Genomic DNA, 27,243 nt, shown 5'->3' on the forward strand with positions numbered 1-27,243 from the left:
CCTAAGTACCAACTCAGTGTTCATTTCTAGATACCAACTCAGTATTGACTTCTAGGTACCAACTCAGTGTTGACATCTAAGTGCCAACTCAGTGTTGACTTCTATGTGCCAACTCAGTGTTGACTTCTGAGTACCAACTCAGTGTTGACTTCTAGGTACCAACTCAGTGTTGACTTCTAAGTACCAACTCAGTGTTGACTTCTAGGTACCAACTCAGTGTTGACTTCTAAGTACCAACTCAGTGTTGACTTCTGAGTACCAACTCAGTGTTGACTTCTAAGTGCCAACTCAGTGTTGACCTCTAAGTACCAACTCAGTGTTGACTTCTAAGTACCAACTCAGTGTTGACTTCTGAGTACCAACTCAGTGTTGACTTCTAAGTGCCAACTCAGTGTTGACTTCTGAGTGCCAACTCAGTGTTGACTTCTAAGTGCCAACTCAGTGTTGGCATCTAAGTGACGACTCAGTGTTGACTTCTAAGTGCCAACTCAGTGTTGGCATCTAAGTGACGACTCAGTGTTGACTTCTAGGTACTTCTGACTTCTGAGTACCAACTCAGTGTTGACTTCTGAGTACCAACTCAGTGTTGACTTCTAAGTACCAACTCAGTGTTGACTTCTAAGTACCAACTCAGTGTTGACTTCTAAGTGCCAACTCAGTGTTGACTTCTAAGTACCAACTCAGTGTTGACTCCCAGATAAGAAACAAAGGCTACATCTTCTTTCCTCAGGGAGTGACATCACATCTCACACAACCTAATGGCTTCCAAGGAGGTTAGTTCACTGCTTTTGAAAATCATGTGTTTGAAAACAGGATTAGTGTGTTTGGTTATTTAGGTATAGATTACAGAATATGGTGGTATATATGTGAGAGACAGTACAGTTAATGATAATTACTTTGGACTAGAGGTCATGTGCCATAGCTAGGCCCAAGGTGATTGGTCAGTGTGTGGGACTAGAGGTCATGTGCCATGGCTATGCCCAAGGTGATTGGCCAGTGTATGAACTGACCCTTGACCTTTAACCCCTGTGTGTTCTCTCCCTGACTGACTGGGTCCTGACCAGAGCCAGATGACCGCCACGCTCCTGACTTCCATCCTGGCAGCTGTGTTCGGCTCCCTCCAGATCGGCTACCACACAGGCAATGTCAACGCCCCAGCAAGGGTGAGAGCCAGGCAGGGAGGGTGGGGAGGGCAGAACCAGGGTGAGAGCCAGGCAGGGAGGGTGGGGAGGGCAGAACCAGGGTGAGAGCCAGGCAGGGAGTGTGGGGAGGGCAGAGCCAGGGTGAGAGCCAGGCAGGGAGGGTGGGAAGGGCAGAGCCATGGTGAGAGCCAGGCACGGAGGGTGGGGAGGGCAGAACCAGGGTGAGAACCAGGCAGGGAGGGTGGGGAGGGCAGAACCAGGGTGAGAGCCAGGCAGGGAGGGTGGGGAGGGCAGAACCAGGGTGAGAACCAGGCAGGGAGGGTGGGGAGGGCAGAACCAGGGTGAGAGCCAGGCAGGGAGGGTGGGGAGGGCAGAACCAGGGTGAGAGCCAGGCAGGGAGGGTGGGGAGGGCAGAACCAGGGTGAGAGCCAGGCATTGAGGGTGGGAAGGGCAGAGCCATGGTGAGCTCCGAGTGGGTAGCAGGATGACGCGAGGGTGGGTAGAGCACTGGGAAGCCAGGTAGTACCTGCATCCCATCCAGCCGCATGCAAACATCTCACAGCTTCTATAAAACACTGAATAAACTTGACAATCCCATGCAACTTTCCTATTCAGGCCCAGGCAGTCTTACTCCTAGGCAAGCAGGGTTGGATGGTTTACTGTTTGCGCACAGGTACTTAAAATGAAATCCATCTGACTTATAGGAGGATGGTGTGATTGGGCTTATGCAATTCAGACAGCTCTCTCTCTCTCTCTCTCTCTCTCTGCGTGTAATGATTCAAGTGTTCAGGGACATCTGTAAGTCATTTTAATCAGTCTGCACTAGAGTTGTTAGGTAGTGGCCAGGTGCAACACTATCTGCTATACACCTCTTTATTTGCGTGGAGTGGCGTGGCATTGAGCAGAATGTTTAACGTTGTTCTCTGTATAAATAGCCTATAGTTGCCATGGCGCCTACGTTTTTATGTCAATATTTTTGTATAAACTTTTAAATGTTCAAATAGCTAAATGAGTGCAGATGATGGGAAATGTGGGAAATGATTTGATGTCATTCATTGGATTCCTGCCCGTAACTTGATGAAAATCTAGCGCTGTCAACAGACTAGCTAAAGGTAGCTAGCAAGTGTGTTTTCATTTGAATAACACCTATAGAGAGTTTTTCACCAACGTTGACCCAAGAGGAGGCTATGCATTCAGAGTTTTTCGTTGGCCTAGGAGGATACTTCTGAAATAAGGAACGGGCTGTACTCTGTGGGGAGCTCAAACTTCATCACAAGACTCCCAATACAGAGAAGAGACGGGGGGGAGATGCCCTGATGATGTGGAGCTAGCTAGCCTGCCTGCCTGCCTGCCTGCCTCCCTGCCGACATGCAGAGCTGGCCACCATTTCCCACCTCCACTGACAATCTTCAGAAAATATTCACATCCCTTGACTTTTTCCACATTTTGTGTCTTACAGCCTGAATTTGAAATTGATTAAATTTAGATTTTGCGTCACTGTCCTACCCATAATACCCCATAATGTCAACGTGGAATTATGTTTTAATTTTGATTTGATTTTCTTAATTAATTAAACCTGAAGCTGAAATGTATTCGGTCAATAAGTATTCAACCTCTTTGTAATGGCAAGCCAAAAATTAAGATCAGGATTAAAATTTAGCTTAACAAGTCACATAATAATTTGCATGGACTCACTCTGTGTGAGCTGCTGACAGTGTTCAACATGTGTTTAACATGACTTTTTGAATAACTACCTCGTCTCTGTACCCCACTAATCTCAGTCGAGCAGTGAATTTCAAACACAGATTCAACCGCAAAGACCAGAGAGGTTTTCCAATGCCTCGCAAAGAAGGCCACCTATTGGTAGATGGGTAAAAAATCATAAAAAACAGACATTGAATATCCCTTTTCAGCATGGTGAAGTTATTCATTACACTTTGGATGGTGTATCAATACATCCAGTCACAACAAAGATAGAGACGGACGAGGAAAAGCTGAGCGTCTGTTTTCCACCAGACACTGGGAGAAGAATTCACTTTTTAGCAGGACATTAACCTAAAACACCAGGCCAAATCTACACTGGAGTTGCTGACCAAGAAGACAGTGAATGTTCCTGAGTGGCCTAGTTACACATTTTTGAGTTAATTATGCTTGAAAATCTATGGCAAGACCTGAAAATGGATGTCTAGCAACGATCAACAATGGTTGTCTAGCAACGATCAACAATGGTTGTCAAACAACGATCAACAATGGTTGTCAAACAACGATCAACAATGGTTGTCAAACAACGATCAACAATGGTTGTCAAACAACGATCAACAATGGTTGTCTAGCAACGATCAACAATGGTTGTCAAACAACGATCAACAATGGTTGTCAAACAACGATCAACAATGGTTGTCAAACAACGATCAACAATGGTTGTCAAACAACGATCAACAATGGTTGTCTAGCAATGATCAACAACCAGTTTGAAGAATTTTTGAAAATAATAATGGGCAGATGTTGCACAATCCAGGTGTGGAAAGCTCTTATAGACTTACCCAGAAAGACTCACAGCTGTAATCTCTGCCAAAGATGCTTCTATAAGGTATTGACACAGAGGTGTGAATACTTAAATGAGATATTTCTGCATTTCATTTTTAATACATTTGCAAACATTTCTAAAAACATGTTTTCACTTTGACATTATTGGGGTATTGTGTGTATATGGGTGAGAGAAACATATATTCAATCCATTTTGAATTCCGGCTGTAACACAACAAAATGGGGAATAAATCAAGGGGTGTGAATAATTTCTGAAGGCACGGTAGCTTCCCGATCCTCTCATCACCACGGCTGTCCATCTGCTGGACGCTTCAACAAACACTCAAACAGACTTGATCTAGCCACTGTTGTAGCCTATATTTCTTAAACAATGAATTCTTGTTATTTATTTTGCTTTACAAGCATTTTGAGATTATGTCGTCAAGTTTAATACAGAAGTTTTATACATTGTTATTATTGTTATTATTATTATTATTGTTGTTAATATTATTATTATTATTGTTATTGTTATTGTTATTGTTATTGTTATTGTTATTATTATTATTATTATTGTTATTATTGTTATTATTATTATTGTTATTATTATTATTATTATTGTTATTATTATTATTGTTATTGTTATTATTATTATTGTTATTATTATTATTATTGTTGTTATTATTGTTATTATTATTATTATTGTTATTATTATTATTGTTATTATTATTATTATCGTTATTATTATTATTGTTGTTGTTATTGTTGTTATTTTTGGTATTATTGTTGTTATTCTTATAATTATTGTTGTTATTATTATTGTTATTATTATTATTATTATTGTTATTATTATTATTATTATTATTATTATTATTATAAGGGAGACCTGGAGAACTGCTAACATCTGTTCTATAATACTTTAATGGTATAATGCCTCATAACTTGTTATAAGCATATATGAGCCTTTATATTGTCTAATAATAAGGTTTATAATATGTTATTTCCTCTGACTAGTGTCCTGTCCACTTCAAAGAATTACATATTAGAACTTCAGTTTAATAGGATCTCTATGGTGTACTTATACATCAAGATGCCTCACACTACTGAATCAGGAGAGGCTCCTGCCCTCTGGGCCGTTCTGGCTGCCTCACACTACTGAATCAGGAGAGGCTCCTGCCCTCTGGGCTATTCTGGCTGCCTCACGCTACAGAATCAGGAGAGGCTCCTGCCCTCTGGGCCGTTCTGGCTGCCTCACGCTACAGAATCAGGAGATAGGCTCCTACCCTATGGGCCGTTCTGACTGCCTCATGCTACAGAATCAGGAGAGGCTCCTGTCCTATGGGCCGTTCTGGCTCAGACACCACTGCTGAGCTGCCTTCCAGGACTTCTATACCAGGCGGTGTCAGAGGAAGGCCGTAAAAATTGTCAAAGACTCCAGCCACTCAAGTCATGGACTGTTCTCTCTGCTACCGCACGGCAAGCGGAACCGATGCACCGAGTCTAGAACCAGCAGGACCCTGACAACTTCCACCACCAAGCCATAAGACCGCTAGCTACCTGGACCAATAGCTACCTGGACCAATAGCTACCTGCACCAATAGCTACCTGGACTGACTGCTAAAGAGTTAACCAATAGCTACCTGGCCCAATAGCTACCTGGACTGACTGAAAAAGAGTTAACCAATAGCTACCTGGACCAATAGCTACCTGGGCCAATAGTTACCTGGACTGACTGATAAAGAGTTAACCAATAGCTACCTGGACCAATAGCTACCTGGACCAATAGCTACCTGGACCAATAGCTACCTGGACCAATAGCTACCTGGACTGACTGATAAAGAGTTAACCAATAGCTACCTGGACCAATAGCTACCTGGACCAATAGCTACCTGGACCAAAAGCTACCTGGACCAATAGCTACCTGGACCAATAGCTTCCTGGACCAATAGCTACCTGGACCAATAGCTACCTGGACCAATAGCTTCCTGGACCAATAGCTACCTGGACCAATAGCTACCTGGACCAATAGCTACCTGGACCAATAGCTACCTGGACCAATAGCTACCTGGACCAATAGCTTCCTGGACCAATAGCTACCTGGACGAATAGCTACCTGGACCAAAAGCTACCTGGACCAATAGCTTCCTGGACCAATAGCTACCTGGACCAATAGCTACCTGGACCAATAGGAAGTGGTACTGGTACCCCTGGATATCGACTCGGTACTTGTACCCCTGGACATCGACTCGGTACTGGTACCCCTGGACATCGACTCGGTACTGGTACACCTGGATATCGACTCGGTACTGGTACCCCTGGATATCTACTCGGTACTGGTACCCCTGGACATCGACTCGGTACTGGTACCCCTGGACATTGACTCGGTACTGGTACCCCTGGATATCGACTCGGTACTGGTACCCCTGGATATCGACTCCGTACTGGTACCCCTGGACACCGACTCGGTACTGGTAAACGTGGACATCGACTCCGTACTGGTACCCCTGGATATCGACTCGGTACTGGTACCCCTAGACATCGACTCGGTACTGGTACCCCTGGATATCGACTCGGTACTGGTACCCCTGGACATCGACTCGGTACTGGTACCCCTGTATATAGCATTGGTGGCTCCTCAGAGGAGGAAGGGATACACTTAAAAAGTTGTCCTTTTTAGATAAAACTAGACTAAATATATTCACAGATTAAAACATACTGTTTTGCAATGAAGGTCTACAGTAGCCTCAACAGGACTCTGTAGGGTAGAACCATGGTGTAGCCGGAGGACAGCTAGTTTCCATCCTCCTCTGGGTACATTGACTTCAATACAAAACCTAGGAGGCTCACCCCCTTCCATATACTTACTGTACACACAGAGAGAGAGAGAGACATTTCGTTATATTTTTCTCAAACAGAGGGATGCTATGTTAGCTAGCTGGCTATGACTATCCAACACAACACTGGAACTCAGGGTAAGCTTTGTTTCACAATTTTTAAAACTAATTTATTGCCAATGAGACCCGCCGTTGTCACCTCAAATGTTTATTTCGACCTGTGTGCACCCACGTTGTAAATTTAAATATTTTTCTCTCTGCATGGTTGGGAAGGGCCCGGAGTTAAGAATTTCATGATTAGTCTACATCGGTTGTGTACAAAGCATGTGACAAATCAATTTGTTTCCATTTTAACTTATGACATCTCTTGCTCAGATCATCGAGGAGTTCTTCAACCACACCTGGTGGTCCAGACATAATCAGTCGATGCCAGATCACAGCCTGACCTTCCTGTGGTCCCTCTCCGTCAGCATCAAGGACTTTGGAGCCCTGCTGGGGTCACTAGGGGTCAAGTGTCTGGCTGACACCTTCGGCAGGTGGGTTCTAACTAGTATTGCTTCGGCAGGTGGGTTCTACCTGGCGTTGCTTCGGCAGGTGGGTTCTACCGAGTGTTGCTTCGGCAGGTGGGTTCTACCTAGTGTTGCTTCGGCAGGTGGGTTCTACCTGGTGTTGCTTCGGCAGGTGGGTTCTACCTAGTGTTGCTTCGGCAGGTGGGTTCTACATAGTGTTGCTTCGGCAGGTGGGTTCTACCTACTGTTGCTTCGGCAGGTGGGTTCTACCTAGTGTTGCTTCGGCAGGTGGGTTCTACCTAGTGTTGCTTCGGCAGGTGGGTTCTACCTAGTGTTGCTTCAGCAGGTAGGGTTCTACCTAGTGTTGCTTCGGCAGGTGGGTTCTACCTGGTGTTGCTTCGGCAGGTGGGTTCTACCTAGTGTTGCATCGGCAGGTGGGTTCTACCTAGTGTTGCTTCGGCAGGTGGGTTCTACCTAGTGTTGCTTCAGCAGGTAGGGTTCTACCTAGTGTTGCTTCGGCAGGTGGGTTCTACCTTTGTTGCTTCGGCAGGTGGGTTCTACCTAGTGTTGCTTCGGCAGGTAGGGCTCTGCCTAGTGTTGCTTCGGCAGGTAGGGTTCTACCTAGTGTTGCTTTGGCAGGTAGGGTTCTACCTAGTGTTGCTTCGGCAGGTGTATTCTACCTGGTGTTGCTTCGGCGGGTGGGTTCTACCTACTGTTGCCTCGGCAGGTGGGTTCTACCTGGTGTTGCTTCGGCAGGTGGGTTCTACCTAGTGTTGCTTCGGCAGGTAGGGTTCTACCTAGTGTTGCTTCGGCGGGTGGGTTCTACCTAGTGTTGCTTCGGCGGGTGGGTTCTACGTAATGTTTCTTCGGCAGGTGGGTTCTACCTAATGTTGCTTCGGCGGGTGGGTTCTACCTAGTGTTGCTTCGGCAGGTGGGGTCTACCTAGTGTTGCATCGGCAGGTGGGTTCTACCTAGTGTTGCATCGGCAGGTGGGTTCTACCTAGTGTTGCATCGGCAGGTGGGTTCTACCTAGTGTTGCTTCGGCAGGTAGGTTCTACCTAGTGTTGCTTCGGCAGGTGGGTTCTACCTAGTGTTGCTTCGGCAGGTGGGTTCTACCTAGTGTTGCTTCGGCAGGTGGGTTCTACCTAGTGTTGCTTCGGCAGGTGGGTTCTACTTGGTGTTGCTTCGGCAGGTGGGTTCTACCTACTGTTGCTTCGGCAGGTGGGTTCAACCTAGTGTTACTTCGGCAGGTGGGTTCTACCTACTGTTGCTTCGGCAGGTGGGTTCTACCTTTGTTGCTTCGGCAGGTGGGTTCTACCTAGTGTTGCTTCGGCAGGTGGGTTCTACCTAGTGTTGCTTCGGCAGGTAGGGTTCTACCTAGTGTTGCTTCGGCGGGTGGGTTCTACCTAGTGTTGCTTCGGCGGGTGGGTTCTACGTAATGTTTCTGCGGCAGGTGGGTTCTACCTAATGTTGCTTCGGCGGGTGGGTTCTACCTAGTGTTGCTTCGGCAGGTGGGTTCTACCTAGTGTTGCATCGGCAGGTGGGTTCTACCTAGTGTTGCATCGGCAGGTGGGTTCTACCTAGTGTTGCTTTGGCAGGTGGGTTCTACCTAGTGTTGCTTCGGCAGGTGGGTTCTACCTAGTGTTGCTTCGGCAGGTGGGTTCTACCTAGTGTTGCTTCGGCAGGTGGGTTCTACCTAGTGTTGCTTCGGCAGGTGGGTTCTACTTGGTGTTGCTTCGGCAGGTGGTTTCAACCTAGTGTTACTTCGGCAGGTGGGTTCTACCTACTGTTGCTTCGGCAGGTGGGTTTTACCTAGTGTTGCTTCGGCAGGTGGGTTCTACCTAGTGTTGCTTCGGCAGGTAGGGTTCTACCTAGTGTTGCTTCGGTAGGTGGGTTCTACCTAGTGTTGCTTCGGCAGGTGGGTTCTACCTAGTGTTGCTTCAGCAGGTGGGTTCTACCTAGTGTTGCATCGGCAGGTGGGTTCTACCTAGTGTTGCATCGGCAGGTGGGTTCTACCTAGTGTTGCTTCGGCAGGTAGGTTCTACCTAGTGTTGCTTCGGCAGGTAGGGTTCTACCTAGTGTTGCTTCGGCAGGTGGGTTCTACCTAGTGTTGCTTCGGCAGGTGGGTTCTACCTAGTGTTGCTTCGGCAGGTGGGTTCTACCTAGTGATGCTTCGGCAGGTGGGTTCTACCTAGTGTTGCTTCGGCAGGTGGGTTCTACCTGCTGTTGCTTCGGCAGGTGGGTTCTACCTGGTGTTGCTTCGGCAGGTGGGTTCTACCTGGTGTTGCTTCGGTAGGTGGGTTCTACCTAGTGTTGCTCCGGCAGGCGTTCCAGAAATCCACGGATTCCAATATTTCCGGCTTATTCCCTAATTTATTCCAGGAATCTTCCAACCTCAATTTCTGGAAAACTTGTGAATTTCGGAAAAGTTAGAGACAAATACTTATCTCGATTGATTGATCGATTGCCTGATTGATTGGTTGATTGATTGAATCCCTCTTCCCTCTTCTCAGGCGTAACTCCATCCTGACAGTGACTGATTGGTTGATTGATTGACTGATTGGTTGATTGATTGAATCCCTCTTCCCTCTCCTCAGGCGTAACTCCATCCTGATAGTGAATGCCCTGTCGGTGGTGGGAGCCTGTCTGATGTTTGCCTCTAAGGCCAATGAGTCCTTTGAGATGCTGATCGTTGGCCGGCTAGTGTTCGGTCTGTTCTGTGGCCTTGTGATGAGTCTCAACCCTCTCTACATCCAGGAAGTCTCCCCCACCAACCTCAGAGGGGCCTTCGCTACCCTCAACCAGGTCTCCTTCGCTACGGGCATACTCCTGGGCATGGTGAGAATAGACGCTGTCCACCCTGACAGAGATCGTGTAAATTGTTTCACACGATATGATTACCAACATGACTTTCATTAAAATGAAGCTGCAGCAATGATACAACTTTCAGAGGGGGACAGATGTAACAATGAGGAGCTGATGTGGTGTAACAATGAGTGGCAAAGAGTACAAACAGGGTTAACAGTAGTGTTGTTAGACTGTAGGGTTACCAGTAGTGTTGTTAGACTGTAGGGTTAACAGTAGTGTTGTTAGACTGTAGGGTTAACAGTAGTGTTGTTGGACTGTAGGGTTAACAGTAGTGTTGTTAGACTGTAGGGTTAACAGTAGTGTTGTTAGACTGCAGGGTTAACAGTAGTGTTGTTAGACTGTAGGGTTACCAGAGGTGTTGTTAGACTGTAGGGTTAACAGTAGTGTTGAAAGACTGTAGGGTTAACAGTAGTGTTGATAGACTGTAGGGTTAACAGTAGTGTTGATAGACTGTAGGGTTAACAGTAGTGTTGTTAGACTGTAGGGTTAACAGTAGTGTTGATAGACTGTAGGGTTAACAGTAGTGTTGTTAGACTGTAGGGTTAACAGTCGTGTTGTTAGACTGCAGGGTTAACAGTAGTGTTGTTAGACTGTAGGGTTAACAGTAGTGTTGTTAGACTGTAGGTGGCAGGGTTAACAGTAGTGTTGTTAGACTGCATGGTTAACAGTAGTGTTGTTAGACTGTAGGGCTAACAGTAGTGCTGTTAGACTGCAGGGTTAACAGTAGTGTTGTTAGACTGTAGGGTTAACAGTAGTGTTGTTAGACTGTAGGGTTAACAGTAGTGTTGTTAGACTGTAGGGTTAACAGTAGTGTTGCTAGACTGTAGGGTTAACAGTAGTGTTGTTAGACTGCAGGGTTAACAGTAGTGTTGTTAGACTGTAGGGTTAACAGTAGTGTTGTTAGACTGTAGGGTTAACAGTAGGGTTGTTAGACTGTAGGGTTAACAGTAGTGTTGTTAGACTGTAGGGTTAACAGTAGTGTTGTTAGACTGTAGGGTTAACAGTAGTGTTGTTAGACTGTAGGTGGCAGGGTTAACAGTAGTGTTGTTAGACTGCAGGTGGCAGGGTTAACAGTAGTGTTGTTAGACTGTAGGGTTAACAGTAGTGTTGTTAGACTGTAGGTGGCAGGGTTAACAGTAGTGTTGTTAGACTGCAGGGTTAACAGTAGTGTTGTTAGACTGTAGGTGGCAGGGTTAACAGTAGTGTTGTTAGACTGTAGGGTTAACAGTAGTGTTGTTAGACTGCAGGTGGCAGGGTTAACAGTAGTGTTGTTAGACTGTAGGGTTAACAGTAGTGTTGTTAGACTGTAGGTGGCAGGGTTAACAGTAGTGTTGTTAGACTGCAGGGTTAACAGTAGTGTTGTTAGACTGTAGGTGGCAGGGTTAACAGTAGTGTTGTTAGACTGTAGGGTTGACAGTAGTGTTGTTAGACTGTAGGTGGCTTTGAGATGATGTTGTTTCTCTGTTTGTTGTTATTTCTAGGTAGCTGGTCTTGAAACAGTGCTGGGGACAAAAGAGCTGTGGGCTATGATGTTATCCCTGTCTCTGATACCTGCCCTGCTACAGTACCTGGCCCTCCCCTTCTGCCCTGAGAGCCCCAGATACCTGCTCATCAACCGCGGTCAGGAGAGCCAGGCAGAGACTGGTGGGTAGCACTGTCACACAGTACACACTGTTGTAGTGTAACAATATTTTATATGTGTATATACAGTTCATGATATATACATCACATGCGACCTGTAACAAGACTAGGCAATAAGCCCATTTAATGAGTTATCTGACTACATAAAAATGATTTAGCAATATTTAATGCAACCGCTGTGTCAGGTTTCAAAAAAGCCTTACGGAAAAAGCACACCATGCAATAATCTGAGTACAGCGCTAAGCCACAAAAACAAGCCATACAGATACCCGCCATGTTGTGGAGTCAGTAAAAGTCAGAAATAGACTTATAAATATTCACTTCCATTTGATGATCTTCATCAGAATGCACTCCCAGGAATCCCAGTTCCACAATACATTATCGTTTTGTTCGATAAAGTTCATCTTTATGTCCAAATACCTCCTTTTTGTTAGCACGTTTAGTTCACCAATCGAAATTCACAAGGCGCAAGTCCAGGCAAAGGTCCAGGCAAAGGTCCAGACGAAAAGTCAAAACAGTTCTATTACAGTTCGTAGAAACATGTCAAACGAAGTATAGAATCAATCTTTAGGATGTTTTTAGCATAAATCTTCAATAATGTTCCAAAAGGACAAATCCTTTTTTGTCCTTTTGGAACGCAGCTCGCTCTCACGGCCACGCCGCTTGACTTAGTTCAAGGCTTTCTGCCAGACCCCTGGTTGTAACAGCTCTTATTCGCTCCCCCTTCATAGTAGAAGCCTGGAACAAGGTTCTAAAGACTGTTGACATCTAGTAGAAGCCATAGGAAGTGCAATATGACCCCATTAACATCTGTATATTCGAAAGGCAATGACTTGAAAAACTACAAACCTCAGATTTCTCACTTCCTGGTTGGATTTTTCTCAGGTTTTCGCCTGCCATATGAGTTCTGTTATACTCACAGACATCATTCAAACAGTTTCAAAAACGTCAGAGTGTTTTCTATCCAAATCTACTAATATTATGCATATATTAGCTTCCGGCCTGAGTAGCAGGCAGTTTACTCTGGGCATATTTTTCATCCGAACGTGAAAATACTGCCCCCTATCCTAAACAGGTTAAGGAGAAGTATATCTTTAATTCTATGTATAACACTTGTATCTTTTATCAAAGTTTATGATGAGTATTTCTGTAAATTGATGTGGCTCTCTGTAAATTCGCCGGATGTTTTCGAGTCACAACATTACTGAACATAATGCGCCAATGTAAACTGAGATTTTTGGATATAAATATGAACTTTATCGAACAAAACATACATGTATTGTGTAACATGAAGTCCTATGAGTGCAATCTGATGAAGATCATAAAAGGTTAGTGATTAATTTTATCTCTATTTCTGCTTTTTGTGACTCCTCTCTTTGGCTGGAAAATGGCTGTATGTTTTTCTGTGACTAGGCGCTGACCTAACATAATCGTATGGTGTGCTTTCGCTGTAAAGCCTTTTTTAGATCGGACACGATGGCTAGATTAACAAGAAGTTAAGCTTTATTTGGTGTATTGCACTTGTGAATGTATGAAAGTTAAATATTTCAAAAAAATATTTTTGAATTTCGCGCTCTGCCATTTCAGCTGATGTTGTCGAAACCCCCCTAGCCTTAAGAACACCATAGAGTTACAATACTAGGAAGAAATGTCTGGGAATCAAATTCTAAATACAAGTTTATTTCATTATGAGACAGAAAAGCTACCTTTGAGATGATTTGTACTCTGTTCCAGCGAATCTCTGCACGTCACCTAGAAATAACCTGGACAAATCATGTAGAAATGACCTAGTCAAATCATGTAGAAATGACCTAGTCAAATCATGTAGACATGACCTAGTCAAATCATGTAGACATGACCTAGTCAAATCATATAGAAATGACCTAGTCAAATTATGCTATTTTTCGCATGCTTGAAGTTCTGATTTGAACTGCTCTATTCTGATGTCCTCTAGGACTTCACAGTCATATCAAGCATGTTCGACCCTAGTTTGCTGTGTCGCATTTCTTTCTTCCCAAGTAAAAACACAACAAGCTCTGGGATTAACATGTTCTTAGATGTTTTATTTTGCCTGCCAATATACAGCCAGTCATGAAGACTTTAACCCCCTAGTCGATTCAAATGTAAGACCTTATCCGTTTTGATCAAGTCATTCATACGAGTTAATTGCCATAAATCAAAAATATCAATTACTTGCATATTCACCATCATGTAAGCTATGTATTTGTTATTCATACAGTAACAAAAAAACATTTTTGATTCTTCAAAGTAGCCACCATTTGCCTTGATGACAGCTTTACACACTCTTGGCATTCTCTCAACCAGTTTCACCTGGAACTTTTTTACCAAACATTCTTGAAGACGTTCCCACATATGCTGAGCACTTGTTGGCTGCTTTTCCTTCACTCTAGGGTTCGTGTCTCTGCAGAGTGCCGGTACTGATAAGTAGCCGTTGGAGATACTGCGAGACACTGGGGGAGTCCTTCATTTAGGAATGTGTTTTTACCTTTGTCTGACACTTCAGCAACTGATTACAGTGTGTTAGTAAAATGCATGGAAATGGGTTGCATGGAAGCTCCTTTTGTATAATGTGGATCTCGAGTCTGATCTTATTTCTGGTTCTGTTGTCTTTGGAGTGAGGCCTAGCCTACTGGTGAAAAGGGGTCTCATTCATTTTGGGAAACGATTTGGCTGGAGGGAAGGTCGTAACAAATCCTGTCGTTTGTAAGGAATCCAGAGTAGAGGAACCTGATGGGTTATCAGAAAAGTACCCTAAAGTGTTCCCAGCATGTTTCGTTACACGTGCTATGTCAAAGAAAGAAAGTTTAATGTTGAGGAGGATGTCATCGATCCCACCACGGTCTATCTGTCCGAGACGTTTATGGGTAATCCTGATTTCACTAGACCTCCTGAGATGACTTCTCCTTTGAAAACCTCAGTGTATTTAATTACTTTGTAAAATAAACAGATTGCCATACAGGGCATAAAGCTTCAGTTACAAGAATTTCGAGGCATTATTCCAAACATGGTCAAAGAGAGAGAGAGAGAGACAAAGAAAGCATGGCCCATAGCCATGGCCCATAGCCAGAGAGAGAGAGAGAGAGAGAGAGAGAGAGAGAGAGAGAGAGAGAAAGCATGGCCCATAGCCATGGCCCATAGCCAGAGAGAGAGAGAGAGAGAGAGAGAGAGAAAGGAAAGTATGGCCCATAGCCAGAGAGAGAAAGAGAGAGAGAAGGAAAGTATGGCCCATAGCCAGAGAGAGAGAGAGAGAGAGAGAGAGAGAGAGAGAGGGAGAGAGACAAAGAAAGCATGGCCCATAACCATGGCCCATAGCCAGAGGGAGAGAAAGAGAGAGAGAGAGAGAGAGAGAGAGAGAGAGAGAGAGAGGGAGAGAGAGACAAAGAAAGCATGGCCCATAGCGAGAGAGAGAGAGAGACAAGGAAAGCATGGCCCACAGCCAGAGGAAGAGAGAGCGAGAGAGAGAGAGAGAGACAATCACATTACACATTACACACATCACATTACACACACTCACACACATTACACACTATCACATTACACACCATCACATTACACACCATCACATTCCACACAATCACATTACACACAATCACATTACACACTATCACATTACACACCATCACATTACACACATTACACACTATCACATTACACACTATCACATTACACACTATCACATTACACACATTACACACCATCATATTACACACATTACACACTATCACATTATACACATTACACACTATCACATTACACACCATCACATTACACACTATCACATTATAAACATTACACACTATCACATTACACACTATCACATTATACACATTACACACCATCACATTACACACTATCACATTACACACTATCACATTATAAACATTACACACTATCACATTACACACTATCACATTATACACTATCACATTACACACTATCACATTATACACTATCACATTACACATTAAAATTGTATCAAATCAACACCCAATGGTTTTACAAGCACTAGAAATATCCACTGGATGAGAACCAGGTGTTTGTGTTTATTCATCTTGTTTCTTTATGCTGAAGGCATTAAGTCCCAGACAATGTCGTGTCTGGTTTACTGGATCAATGTCTGTGACTTGTTAAGTTGTCTATTGTCAATGTCTATTGTCTATTGTACAAATAAATATAATCTGTAAAAAATATATTATAGAAAAATAACAAGGGCCTTGGAGACCCAGAAAGAGGTGGGTGGGTAGTACACAATAATCTTATGCCGGGATTCAATCAGGTCAGCAGTAGATCCACGATGTTGACGATGATATTCTTGTTGTTGTTTACCCCAGCCCTGTGGCGTCTGAGAGGCCCGTCAGACGAGGTGTTCACGGAGCTGGAGGAGATGAAGCAGGAGGCGGCTCACACCCAATCAGCCCTCACCGTCAAGGAGTTCTTCACCAAACGCTCCTACCGACAGCCAATCATCATCGTCCTCATCGTTAACCTGGGCTCCCAGCTCTCAGGCTTCAATGCGGCATGTTGTTTGAAATATTTCAGTAGTTTTATTGAAAATGTATTTTTCCAGTTCTGTCTCATTTACAAAAGAGACCTGAACATTCAGTAGTGAGTAATGTGTTCTCTATGGGGTATTTATTGAGACCTGAACATTCTGTAGTGAGTAATGTGTTCTCTATGGGGTATTTATTGAGACCTGAACATTCTGTAGTGAGTAATGTGTTCTCTATGGGGTATTTATTGAGACCTGAACATTCTGTAGTCAGTAATGTGTTCTCTATGGGGTATTTATTGAGACCTGAACATTCTGTAGTCAGTAATGTGTTCTCTATGGGGTATTTATTGAGACCTGAACATTTTGTAGTGAGTAATGTGTTCTCTATGGGGTATTTATTGAGACCTGAACATTCTGTAGTGAGTAATGTGTTCTCTATGGGGTATTTATTGAGACCTGAACATTCTGTAGTGAGTAATGTGTTCTCTATGGGGTATTTATTGAGACCTGAACATTCTGTAGTCAGTAATGTGTTCTCTATGGGGTATTTATTGAGACCTGAACATTCTGTAGTCAGTAATGTGTTCTCTATGGGGTATTTATTGAGACCTGAACATTTTGTAGTGAGTAATGTGTTATCTATGGTCTAACAGACTAGCAGACTAGCAGACTAATAGACTAGCAGACTACTAGACTACCAGATTAGCAGACTACCAGACTAGAAGCAGACAACCAGACTAGCAGCAGACTAGCCGACTAGCAGCAGGCTACCAGACTACCAGTCTACTGGACTAGCAGACTAGAAGACTAACAGCAGATTAGCAGACAAAAATGATTCTACCAGACTCCTAGCAGAATAGTAACAGACTAGCAACAGACTACCAGACTACCAGACTAACAGACTAACAGACTAACAGACTAGCAGCAGACTACCAGACTACCATACTAGCAGCAGACTACCAGACTACCATACTAGCAGCAGACTACCATACTAGCAGACTACCAAACTACCAGACTACCAGACTAGCAACAGACTACCAGAATACCAGACTAGCAGACTAGCTGCAGACTACCAGACGACCAGACTACCAGACTAGAAGCAGACTACCAGACTACCAGACAAGCAGCAGACTACCAGACTACCAGACTAGCAGCAGACTACCAGACAACCAGACTAGCAGACTAGCAGACTAGCAGCAGACTACCAGACTAGCAGCACACTACCAGACTACCAGACTAGCAGCAGACTACCAGACTACCAGACTAGCAGCAGACTACAAGACTACCAGACTAGCAGCAGACTACCAGACTACCAGACTAGCAGCAGACTACCAGACTAGCAGCAGACTATCAGACTAGCAGCAGACTACCAGACTACCAGACTAGCAGCAGACTACCAGACTACTAGACTAGCAGCAGAGTACCAGACTACCAGACTACCAGACCTGCAGCAGGCTACCAGACTAGCAGCAGACTAGCAGCCTAGCACCAGACTACCATACTAGTAGCATGTTACCAGACTGGCAGCAGATGACCGCAGACTAGTGGCCGACTACCAGAATAGCAGACTAGCAGCAGACTACCAGACTAGCAGACTTGCAGCAGACTACCAGACTAGCAGCAGACTACCAGACTACCAGTCTAGCAGTAGACTACCAGACTACCAGACTACCAGACTAGCAGCAGACTACCCGACTAGCAGACTAGCAGCAGACTACCAGACTAGCAGCAGACTACCAGACTAGCAGCGGACTACCAGACTAGCAGACTAGCAGCAGGATACCAGACTACCAGACTAGCAGTAGATTACCAGACTACCAGACTAGCAGCAGACTACCAGACTAGCAGCAGACTACCAGACTGCCATACTAGCAGCAGACTACCAGACAACTAGACTAGCAGCAGAGTACCAGACTACCAGACTACCAGACTACTAGACTAGCAGCAGACTACTAGACTAGCAGCAGACTACCAGACTACTAGACTAGCAGCAGAGTACCAGACTACCAGACTAGCAGCAGACTACCAGACAAGCAGCAGGCTACCAGACTAGCAGCAGACTAGCAGCCTAGCACCAGACTACCATGCTAGTAGCATGTTACCAGACTGGCAGCAGATGACCGCAGACTAGTAGCCGACTACCAGAATAGCAGACTAGCAGCAGACTACCAGACTAGCAGACTTGCAGTTATTTGCTAAACCCTCCCCTCTTTCCAGAGTTGATTCTGCGGCATTGTGTCAGTATGGTTCTTCAGGCTATTCTGCAGCTCAGTAGGGAACCTGAGGCTAAAGGAAAGACAGGCAACACACTGAGGTTAAACATATACCCCACTTCTCATTTTCCAGATCATCAATTATTCCACCAAGATGTTTGACAAGGCTAACTTTGACGAAGCCAAGTATCTGACGCTGGGGGTGGGGGCCGTGAACGTGGCCTTCACTCTGGTGGCGGTGAGTAGAGTACACTAGAGTAGTCTCACCTCTAATCTCACCTGTTAGGAAGTATGGAGACTCACCTGTAATCTCACCTGTTATGAGGTATGGAGACTCACCTGTAATCTCACCTGTTATGAGGTATGGAGACTCACCTGTAATCTCACCTGTTATAAGGTATGGAGACTCACCTGTAATCTCACTTGGTATGAGGTATGGAGACGCACCTATAATCTCACCTGTTATGAGGTATGGAGACTCACCTGTAATCTCACCTGTTATGAGGTATGGAGACTCACCTGTAATCTCACCTGGTATGAGATACGGAGACTCAGCTGTAATCTCACCTGGTATGAGGTATGGAGACTCACCTGTAATCTCACCTATTATGAGGTATGGAGACTCACCTATAATCACACCTGTTATGAGGTATGGAGACTCACCTGTAATCTCACATGGAGACTCACCTGTAATCTCACCTGGTATGAGGTATGGAGGCTCACGTGTAATCTCACCTGTTATGAGGTATGGAGACTCACCTGTAATCTCACCTGTTATGAGGTATGGAGACTCACCTGTAATCTCACCTGTTATGAGGTATGGAGACTCACCTGTAATCTCACTTGGTATGAGGTATGGAGACGCACCTATAATCTCACCTGTTATGAGGTATGGAGACTCACCTGTAATCTCACCTGTTATGAGGTATGGAGACTCACCTGTAATCTCACCTGGTATGAGATACGGAGACTCAGCTGTAATCTCACCTGGTATGAGGTATGGAGACTCACCTGTAATCTCACCTATTATGAGGTATGGAGACTCACCTATAATCACACCTGTTATGAGGTATGGAGACTCACCTGTAATCTCACATGGAGACTCACCTGTAATCTCACCTGGTATGAGGTATGGAGGCTCACCTGTAATCTCACCTATTATGAGGTATGGAGACTCACCTGTAATCACACCAGTTATGAGGTATGGAGACTCACCTGTAATCTCACCTGGTAAGAGGTATGGAGACTCACCTGTAATCTCACCTGGTATGAAGTATGGAGACTCACCTGTGATTTTGTGTCTGTTTTTCCTCTTCAGTTCTTCCTAATGGAGAGGGCGGGGCGTAGGAAACTACTGCTGACTGGCTTCCTGTGTCTAGCTGTGTGCAACCTCTCCATGACCGTCATAGACTCAGTCCTGGTACCTATAACCACACCGACACTAACCCTAAATGATCAATCAATTATATTATACAATTGTCCACCTGAGTGTTGTCCATCTGAGTATTTACCATGTGAGTATTGTCTATCTCAGCGTACCTTGTTGGTGACTCTCTGTCTACCTGTAGGTGTAATACACTATGATGCTGTTATTCAACATGGACTAAGGACAATTCGTATTATTCTGTATGTAAATATATGACATTCCATTTAGTATGATATGTTACGTTAAGTTACATTATGAATGGAACAGCTGTCATACAATAACATATGAATTAGAGGAGGTATAGTATCATACTGTACGTTTTACCTGGTTGTACAATATCATACGTCTTGGGTGATGTCATTTATCATACTTCTCGGTGTCACGTTCTGACCTTAGTTCTTTTGTTATTTCTTTGTTTTAGTATGGTCAGGGCGTGAGTTGGGTGGGTTGTCTATGTTCCGTTTTCTATGTTGTGTTTGCGTTTGGCTTGGTATGGTTCTCAATCAGAGGCAGGTGTCGTTAGTTGTCTCTGATTGGGAATCATACTTAGGCGGCCTTTTTTCCCCCTTTTGGTTGTGGGTGTTTGTTTTCTGTTTAGTGTTGTGTTGCACCTTAGAGGACTGTTCGTTGGTTGTTTATTGTTTTGTTTCAGTGTTCATTAAAATATGAACCCTTACCTTTGGCGCTTTGGTCCTCAGCTTCTTCCACCGACGACGAACGTTACAGTCGGAGGATATCATTTTATCGTACGAATTGGAGGGTGTAATTTATCATACGAATTGGATGATGTAATTTACCATACGTCTTGGCTGATGTAATTTACCATATGTCTTGGCTGATGTAATTTACCATATGTCTTGGATGATGTAATCTACCATACGTCTTGGCTGATGTAATTTACCATATGTCTTGGAGGATGTAATTTATTATACGTCTTGGAGGGTGTAATTTACCATACGTCTTGGAGGATGTAATTTACCATACGTCTTGGATGATGTAATTTATCATACGTCTTGGATGATGTAATCTACCATGCGTCTTGGCTGATGTAATTTACCATACGTCTTGGAGTATGTAATTTACCATACGTCTTGGAGTATGTAATTTACCATACGTCTTGGAGGATGTAATTTATCATACGTCTTGGAGGATGTAATTTATCATACGTCTTGGAGGGTGTAATTTACCATACGTCTTGGAGGATGTAATTTATCATACGTCTTGGAGGATATAATTTATCATACGTCTTGGAGGATGTAATTTATCATACATCTTGGAGGATGTAATTTATCATACATCTTGGAGGATGTAATTTATCATACGTTTTGAAGGATGTAATTTACCATATGACTTGGAGGATGTAATTTATTATACGTCTTGGAGGGTGTAATTTACCATATGTCTTGGAGGATGTAATTTATTATACGTCTTGGAGGGTGTAATTTACCATACGTCTTGGAGGATGTAATTTACCATACATCTTGGAGGATGTAATTTATCATACGTCTTGGAGGATGTAATTTATCATACGTCTTGGAGGGTGTAATTTACCATACATCTTGGAGGATGTAATTTACCATACTTGGAGGATGTAATTTATCATACGTCTTGGAGGATGTAATTTATCATACGTCTTGGAGGATGTAATTTACCATACGTCTTGGAGGAAGTAATTTACCATATGTCTTGGAGGATGTAATTTATTATACGTCTTGGAGGGTGTAATTTACCATACGTCTTGGAGGATGTAATTTACCATACATCTTGGAGGATGTAATTTATCATACGTCTTGGAGGATGTAATTTATCATACGTCTTGGAGGATGTAATTTATCATACGTCTTGGAGGGTGTAATTTATCATACGTCTTGGAGGGTGTAATTTATCATACGTCTTGGAGGATGTAATTTATCATACGTCTTGGAGGATGTAATTTATCATACGTCTTGGAGGGTGTAATTTACCATACATCTTGGAGGATGTAATTTATCATACGTCTTGGAGGATGTAATTTATCATACGTCTTGGAGGATGTAATTTATCATACGTCTTGGAGGATGTAATTTATCATACGTCTTGGAGGGTGTAATTTACCATACATCTTGGAGGATGTAATTTATCATACGTCTTGGAGGATGTAATTTATCATACATCTTGGAGGATGTAATTTATCATACGTCTTGGAGGATGTAATTTACCATACGTCTTGGAGGATGTAATTTACCATATGTCTTGGAGGATGTAATTTACCATATGTCTTGGAGGATGTAATTTATCATACGTCTTGGAGGGTGTAATTTACCATACGTCTTTGAGGATGTACTTTATCATACGTCTTGGAGGATGTAATATATGTTGCACCTCCGTTACTCGGTCGCGTCATGCCATTGTTTTTAAGGTTCTCAAGCCGCCCTCTGTCAGCGCAGCCATAGTGGTGCCTTAAAGGGGGTGATGAGCCCAGTCATTCTGGACGGAGGATAACTACTGTTTAGTCTAAATAACAACTATAGTGCCTGGAAATACAATATTTTTTGTACTTGCTAGCTAACGTTATACTATATGTAAAGTCAATCTGGTGACCTCCCCTCAATCTTAGCTTGCTAGCTAACGTTATAGTATATGTAAAGTCAATCTGGTGATCTCCCCTCAATCTTAGCTTGCTAGCTAACGTTATACTACATGTAAAGTCAATCTGGTGACCTCCCCTCAATCTTAGCTTGCTAGCTAACGTTATACTACATGTAAAGTCAATCTGGTGACCTCCCCTCAATCTTAGCATGCTAGCTAACGTTATACTACATGTAAAGTCAATCTTTTGACCTCCCCTCAATCTTAGCATGCTAGCTAACGTTATACTACATGTAAAGTCAATCTTTTGACCTCCCCTCAATCTTAGCTTGCTAGCTAACGTTATACTACATGTAAAGTCAATCTGGTGACCTCCCCTCAATCTTAGCTTGCTAGCTAACGTTATACTACATGTAAAGTCAATCTGGTGACCTCCCCTCAATCTTAGCTTGCTAGCTAACGTTATACTACATGTAAAGTCAATCTGGTGACCTCCCCTCAATCTTAGCTTGCTAGCTAACGTTATACTACATGTAAAGTCAATCTGGTGACCTCCCCTCAATCTTAGCTTGCTAGCTAACGTTATACTATATGTAAAGTCAATCTTGTGACATCCAAATGATGACAAAAGGTTTTCCTACTAATCATTTGCCTCCTTTTTTTAATGTCATTATACTTCCAAGCCATTGCAATGGATGTTGGATAACATTTTCATCAGCGCTCATTGACGATGCATTGAGTAGAATGCTCAGTCTGGCATCAGTCCAAAAAACGCACGTTCAAAACAATATTGTGATGAGACATGCAACCCGTGAATAGTATTGCACATCTTAATCTGAGACCAGGTTGCTTGTTAGGCAGTAACAACAAAGAAGAATTACAGGAAGCATTTACATTGTCAGTTAGGGGAACTAACAACAAAGGTTAAGAGAATTGGCTTAAGTTTAGAATAAGGGTTAGCTAAAATGCTACACTTGTCCCGTTGTCACTTGAACAGGCAACCTTTGAAGTGCTAGACTGTCGGGGATTACGCTCACCCATCCTCCCTGACCAATATAAGATTGATTGACTGATTGATCTGCCCTGTAGTTCCTTGTCCCAGAGCTGCGTAGCCTGCAGGTATTGGTCGTGTTCTTCCTGATCTCAGCCTATGAGGTGGGACCTGGTCCTATTTCCTGGTTCATCGCTGCAGAGCTGTTTGACCAGCCAGCCAGACCAATCGCCATGGCCTTCACCAGCATGCTCAACTGGGGAGGGAAGTTCATGCTGGCCCTGCTCTTCCCTCCACTACTGGTAAGTTTAACATAGCCTGTGTCATAGGATAGCTGTAATACAACACCAATGGTACACAACATTATGGCACCAATGGTACATGACAAAATTGCACCAATGGTACATTGACATAATGGCACCAATGGTACATGACATAATGGCACCAATAGTACATTATATAATGGCACCAATAGTACATGATATAATGGCACCAATAGTACATGATATAATGGCACCAATAGTACATGACAGTATGGCACCAATAGTACATGATATAATGGCACCAATAGTACATGACATTATGGCACCAATAGTACATGATATAATGGCACCAATAGTACATGATATAATGGCACCAATAGTACATGATATAATGGCACCAATAGTACATGATATAATGGCACCAATAGTACATGATATAATGGCACCAATAGTACATGATATAATGGCACCAATAGTACATGATATAATGGCACCAATGGTACATGATATAATGGCACCAATAGTACATTATATAATGGCACCAATGGTACATTGGCATAATGACACCAATGGTACATGATACAATGGCACCAATATTACATGATATAATGGCACCAAGGGTACATAATATAATGGCACCAATGGTACATGATATAATGGCACCAATGGTACATGATATAATGGCACCAATTGTACATTATACAATGGCACCAATAGTACATGATATAATGGCACCAATGGTACATGACATTATGGCACCAATTGTACATGATATAATGGCTGGTTTGATATCATAGATAGGACTATCTTCTAAAATGAATCAATGAAATGTACTGCAATTTCCAGTTGTGTTAATTAACTCTCTGCTCCTGTGTGTGTGTGTGTGTGTATGTGTATGTGTATGTGTGTGTGTGTGTGTGTGTGTGTGTGTGTGTGTGTGTCTCTCTCTCTGTAGAAACTGTGTGGTCCTTATGTGTACCTCCTCTTTATGACCATGGCTCTGGCAGCCTTCAGCTTCACTTGGAGACGCCTACCTGAGACCAAGGGACGCACCTTCGATGACATCGCAGCTGAGTTCCGAGAGTCCGAGGGCATCCCCCTGCACATTAAGACTGGTTTCAACACCTTCCCCTGACCTGACCGCCCTGGCCCCCTCTCACCTTACCCCTCCCCCTACCCAGAGGTCGGAGGTTGTACTGGGGGTCACCGAGGTCTTCTTGTGGTCAACCTTCGCTTGGGACAAATGTTTTATTGTATTTAACCTTTTGCTTAACCAGGTAGTCAGAACACGACCTCTAACACAAGGGAGACATGGTGGGACTGATACAGGACTTCAGGTTGTGGCCTCCCACAATGTTGTCTGTTTTCTGATGACGTGTACATTTATAAACATCAAAAATACGATTTCCTCTGTTACTGTATAGTCACGCATATGTACCATAAAATGGATAAATATTAGTATCTGTATTGTTGGATTGAGGCATTACGATAACTTGTTTTCAGATCCATATCATTGAATATTAAAAGTGAAGCTCCTGTATATAAGAGATTATAGGAGATCCAGACTCTTATCTATAAGAGTTTATAAGAGTCTGAAGCTCCCGTACATGAGTTTATAAGAGTCTGAAGCTCCCGTATATAAGAGTGAAGCTCCCCTACATAAGAGTTTATAAGAGTCTGAAGCTCCCGTACATGAGTTTATAAGAGTCTGAAGCTCCCGTATATAAGAGTCTGAAGCTCCCGTACATAAGAGTTTATAAGAGTCTGAAGCTCCCGTACATAAGAGTTTATAAGAGTCCGAATCTCCCGTACATAAGACTTTATAAGAGTCTGAATCTCCCATACATAAGAGTTTATAAGAGTCTGAAGCTCCCGTACATAAGACTTTATAAGAGTCTGAAGCTCCCGTATATAAGAGTCTGAAGCTCCCGTATATAAGAGTCTGAAGCTCCCGTACATAAGAGTTTATAAGAGTCTGAAGCTCCCGTACATAAGACTTTATAAGAGTCTGAATCTCCCGTACATAAGACTTTATAAGAGTCTGAATCTCCCGTACATAAGAGTTTATAAGAGTCTGAAGCTCCCGTACATAAGACTTTATAAGAGTCTGAATCTCCCGTACATAAGACTTTATAAGAGTCTGAATCTCCCGTACATAAGACTTTATAAGAGTCTGAAGCTCCCGTACATAAGAGTTTATAAGAGCCTGAATCTCCCGTACATAAGAGTTTATAAGAGTCTGAAGCTCCCGTATATAAGAGTCTGAAGCTCCCGTACATGAGAGTTTATAAGAGTCTGAAGCTCCCGTACATAAGACTTTATAAGAGTCTGAATCTCCCGTACATAAGAGTTTATAAGAGTCTGAAGCTCCCCCATACATAAGACTTTATAAGAGTCTGAATCTCCCGTACATAAGAGTTTATAAGAGTCTGAATCTCCCGTACATAAGACTTTATAAGAGTCTGAATCTCCCGTACATAAGAGTCTGAAGCTCCCCCATACATAAGACTTTATAAGAGTCTGAATCTCCCGTACATAAGAGTTTATAAGAGTCTGAAGCTCCCGTACAAAAGACTTTATAAGAGTCTGAATCTCCCGTACATAAGACTTTATAAGAGTCTGAATCTCCCGTACATAAGACTTTATAAGAGTCTGAAGCTCCCGTACATAAGAGTTTATAAGAGCCTGAATCTCCCGTACATAAGAGTTTATAAGAGTCTGAAGCTCCCGTATATAAGAGTCTGAAGCTCCCGTACATGAGAGTTTATAAGAGTCTGAAGCTCCCGTATATAAGACTTTATAAGAGTCTGAATCTCCCGTACATAAGAGTTTATAAGAGTCTGAAGCTCCCCCATACATAAGACTTTATAAGAGTCTGAATCTCCCGTACATAAGAGTTTATAAGAGTCTGAATCTCCCGTACATAAGACTTTATAAGAGTCTGAATCTCCCGTACATAAGAGTCTGAAGCTCCCCCATACATAAGACTTTATAAGAGTCTGAATCTCCCGTACATAAGAGTTTATAAGAGTCTGAATCTCCCGTACATAAGAGTTTATAAGAGTCTGAATCTCCCGTACATAAGAGTCTGAAGCTCCCGTACATAAGAGTTTATAAGAGTCTGAATCTCCCGTACATAAGAGTTTATAAGAGTCTGAATCTCCCGTACATAAGAGTTTATAAGAGTCTGAAGCTCCCGTATATAAGAGTCTGAATCTCCCGTATATAAGTGTTTATAAGAGTCTGAATCTCCCGTACATAAGAGTTTATACGAGTCTGAATCTCCCGTACATAAGAGTTTATGAGTCTGAAGCCCCTGTACCTGATGAAACATTGAACTTCTTGTGGCGTGGTTCTCTTCCATTGGACAGAAGCGTTCCTCACAACTATTTGCCTCTGAGCAGCTTCACCTAAGCAGTAAGGTCAACACTTTACAGTAAGGTACCATTTGTAAAGAGTCTGTAAAGGTTTAAGTGATTATTTAAGCATTTATAAATGCATTATAAATCATTAATAAGTAAGGGATAATCAACGAGGGGCTATGCGTTTTTGGGAAAATAATGATTGACGTGGGACAAAACTTCCACAGAGTTACATTATTTTCCAGAGAACGCATAGAGCCCCTCGTCCCTTATATACCGAGGCTATAGACAGGTTGGTTGTTTAGCAACAATTACGGAGCAAAACAGACGTGGTATGTTTTACAACATGTAAACTATAATTTGTCTCTAATGTTTTATTGAAAACATAAA

General features: G+C 43.1%; 1 protein-coding gene across 1 annotated transcript; it reads left to right on the forward strand.

The window, feature by feature from the left end:
* Positions 1-758: 758 nt before the first annotated feature.
* On the forward strand, positions 759-27,243 carry slc2a1c (solute carrier family 2 member 1c). The gene is made up of 10 exons (XM_020475731.2): positions 759-773; positions 1,065-1,163; positions 6,875-7,035; positions 9,606-9,846; positions 11,358-11,520; positions 15,870-16,054; positions 18,377-18,481; positions 19,562-19,663; positions 23,327-23,530; positions 24,447-27,243. The coding sequence occupies exons 1-10, from the start codon at positions 759-761 to the stop codon at positions 24,624-24,626; spliced, it is 1,455 nt and encodes a 484-aa protein (XP_020331320.2). The 3' UTR covers positions 24,627-27,243.

The sequence above is a fragment of the Oncorhynchus kisutch genome, linkage group LG7, assembly GCF_002021735.2.
Source record: "Oncorhynchus kisutch isolate 150728-3 linkage group LG7, Okis_V2, whole genome shotgun sequence".
In the NCBI taxonomy this organism is placed as follows: Eukaryota; Metazoa; Chordata; class Actinopteri; order Salmoniformes; family Salmonidae; genus Oncorhynchus; species Oncorhynchus kisutch.

Bases quoted from the DNA above. Each gene is read 5' to 3' on its own strand.
- slc2a1c (XM_020475731.2), top strand. The intron at 11,521-15,869 runs GTGGGTAGCACT...TGTTTACCCCAG, and splicing joins GGAGAGCCAGGCAGAGACTG to CCCTGTGGCGTCTGAGAGGC. The intron at 19,664-23,326 runs GTACCTATAACC...TCTGCCCTGTAG, and splicing joins CCGTCATAGACTCAGTCCTG to TTCCTTGTCCCAGAGCTGCG.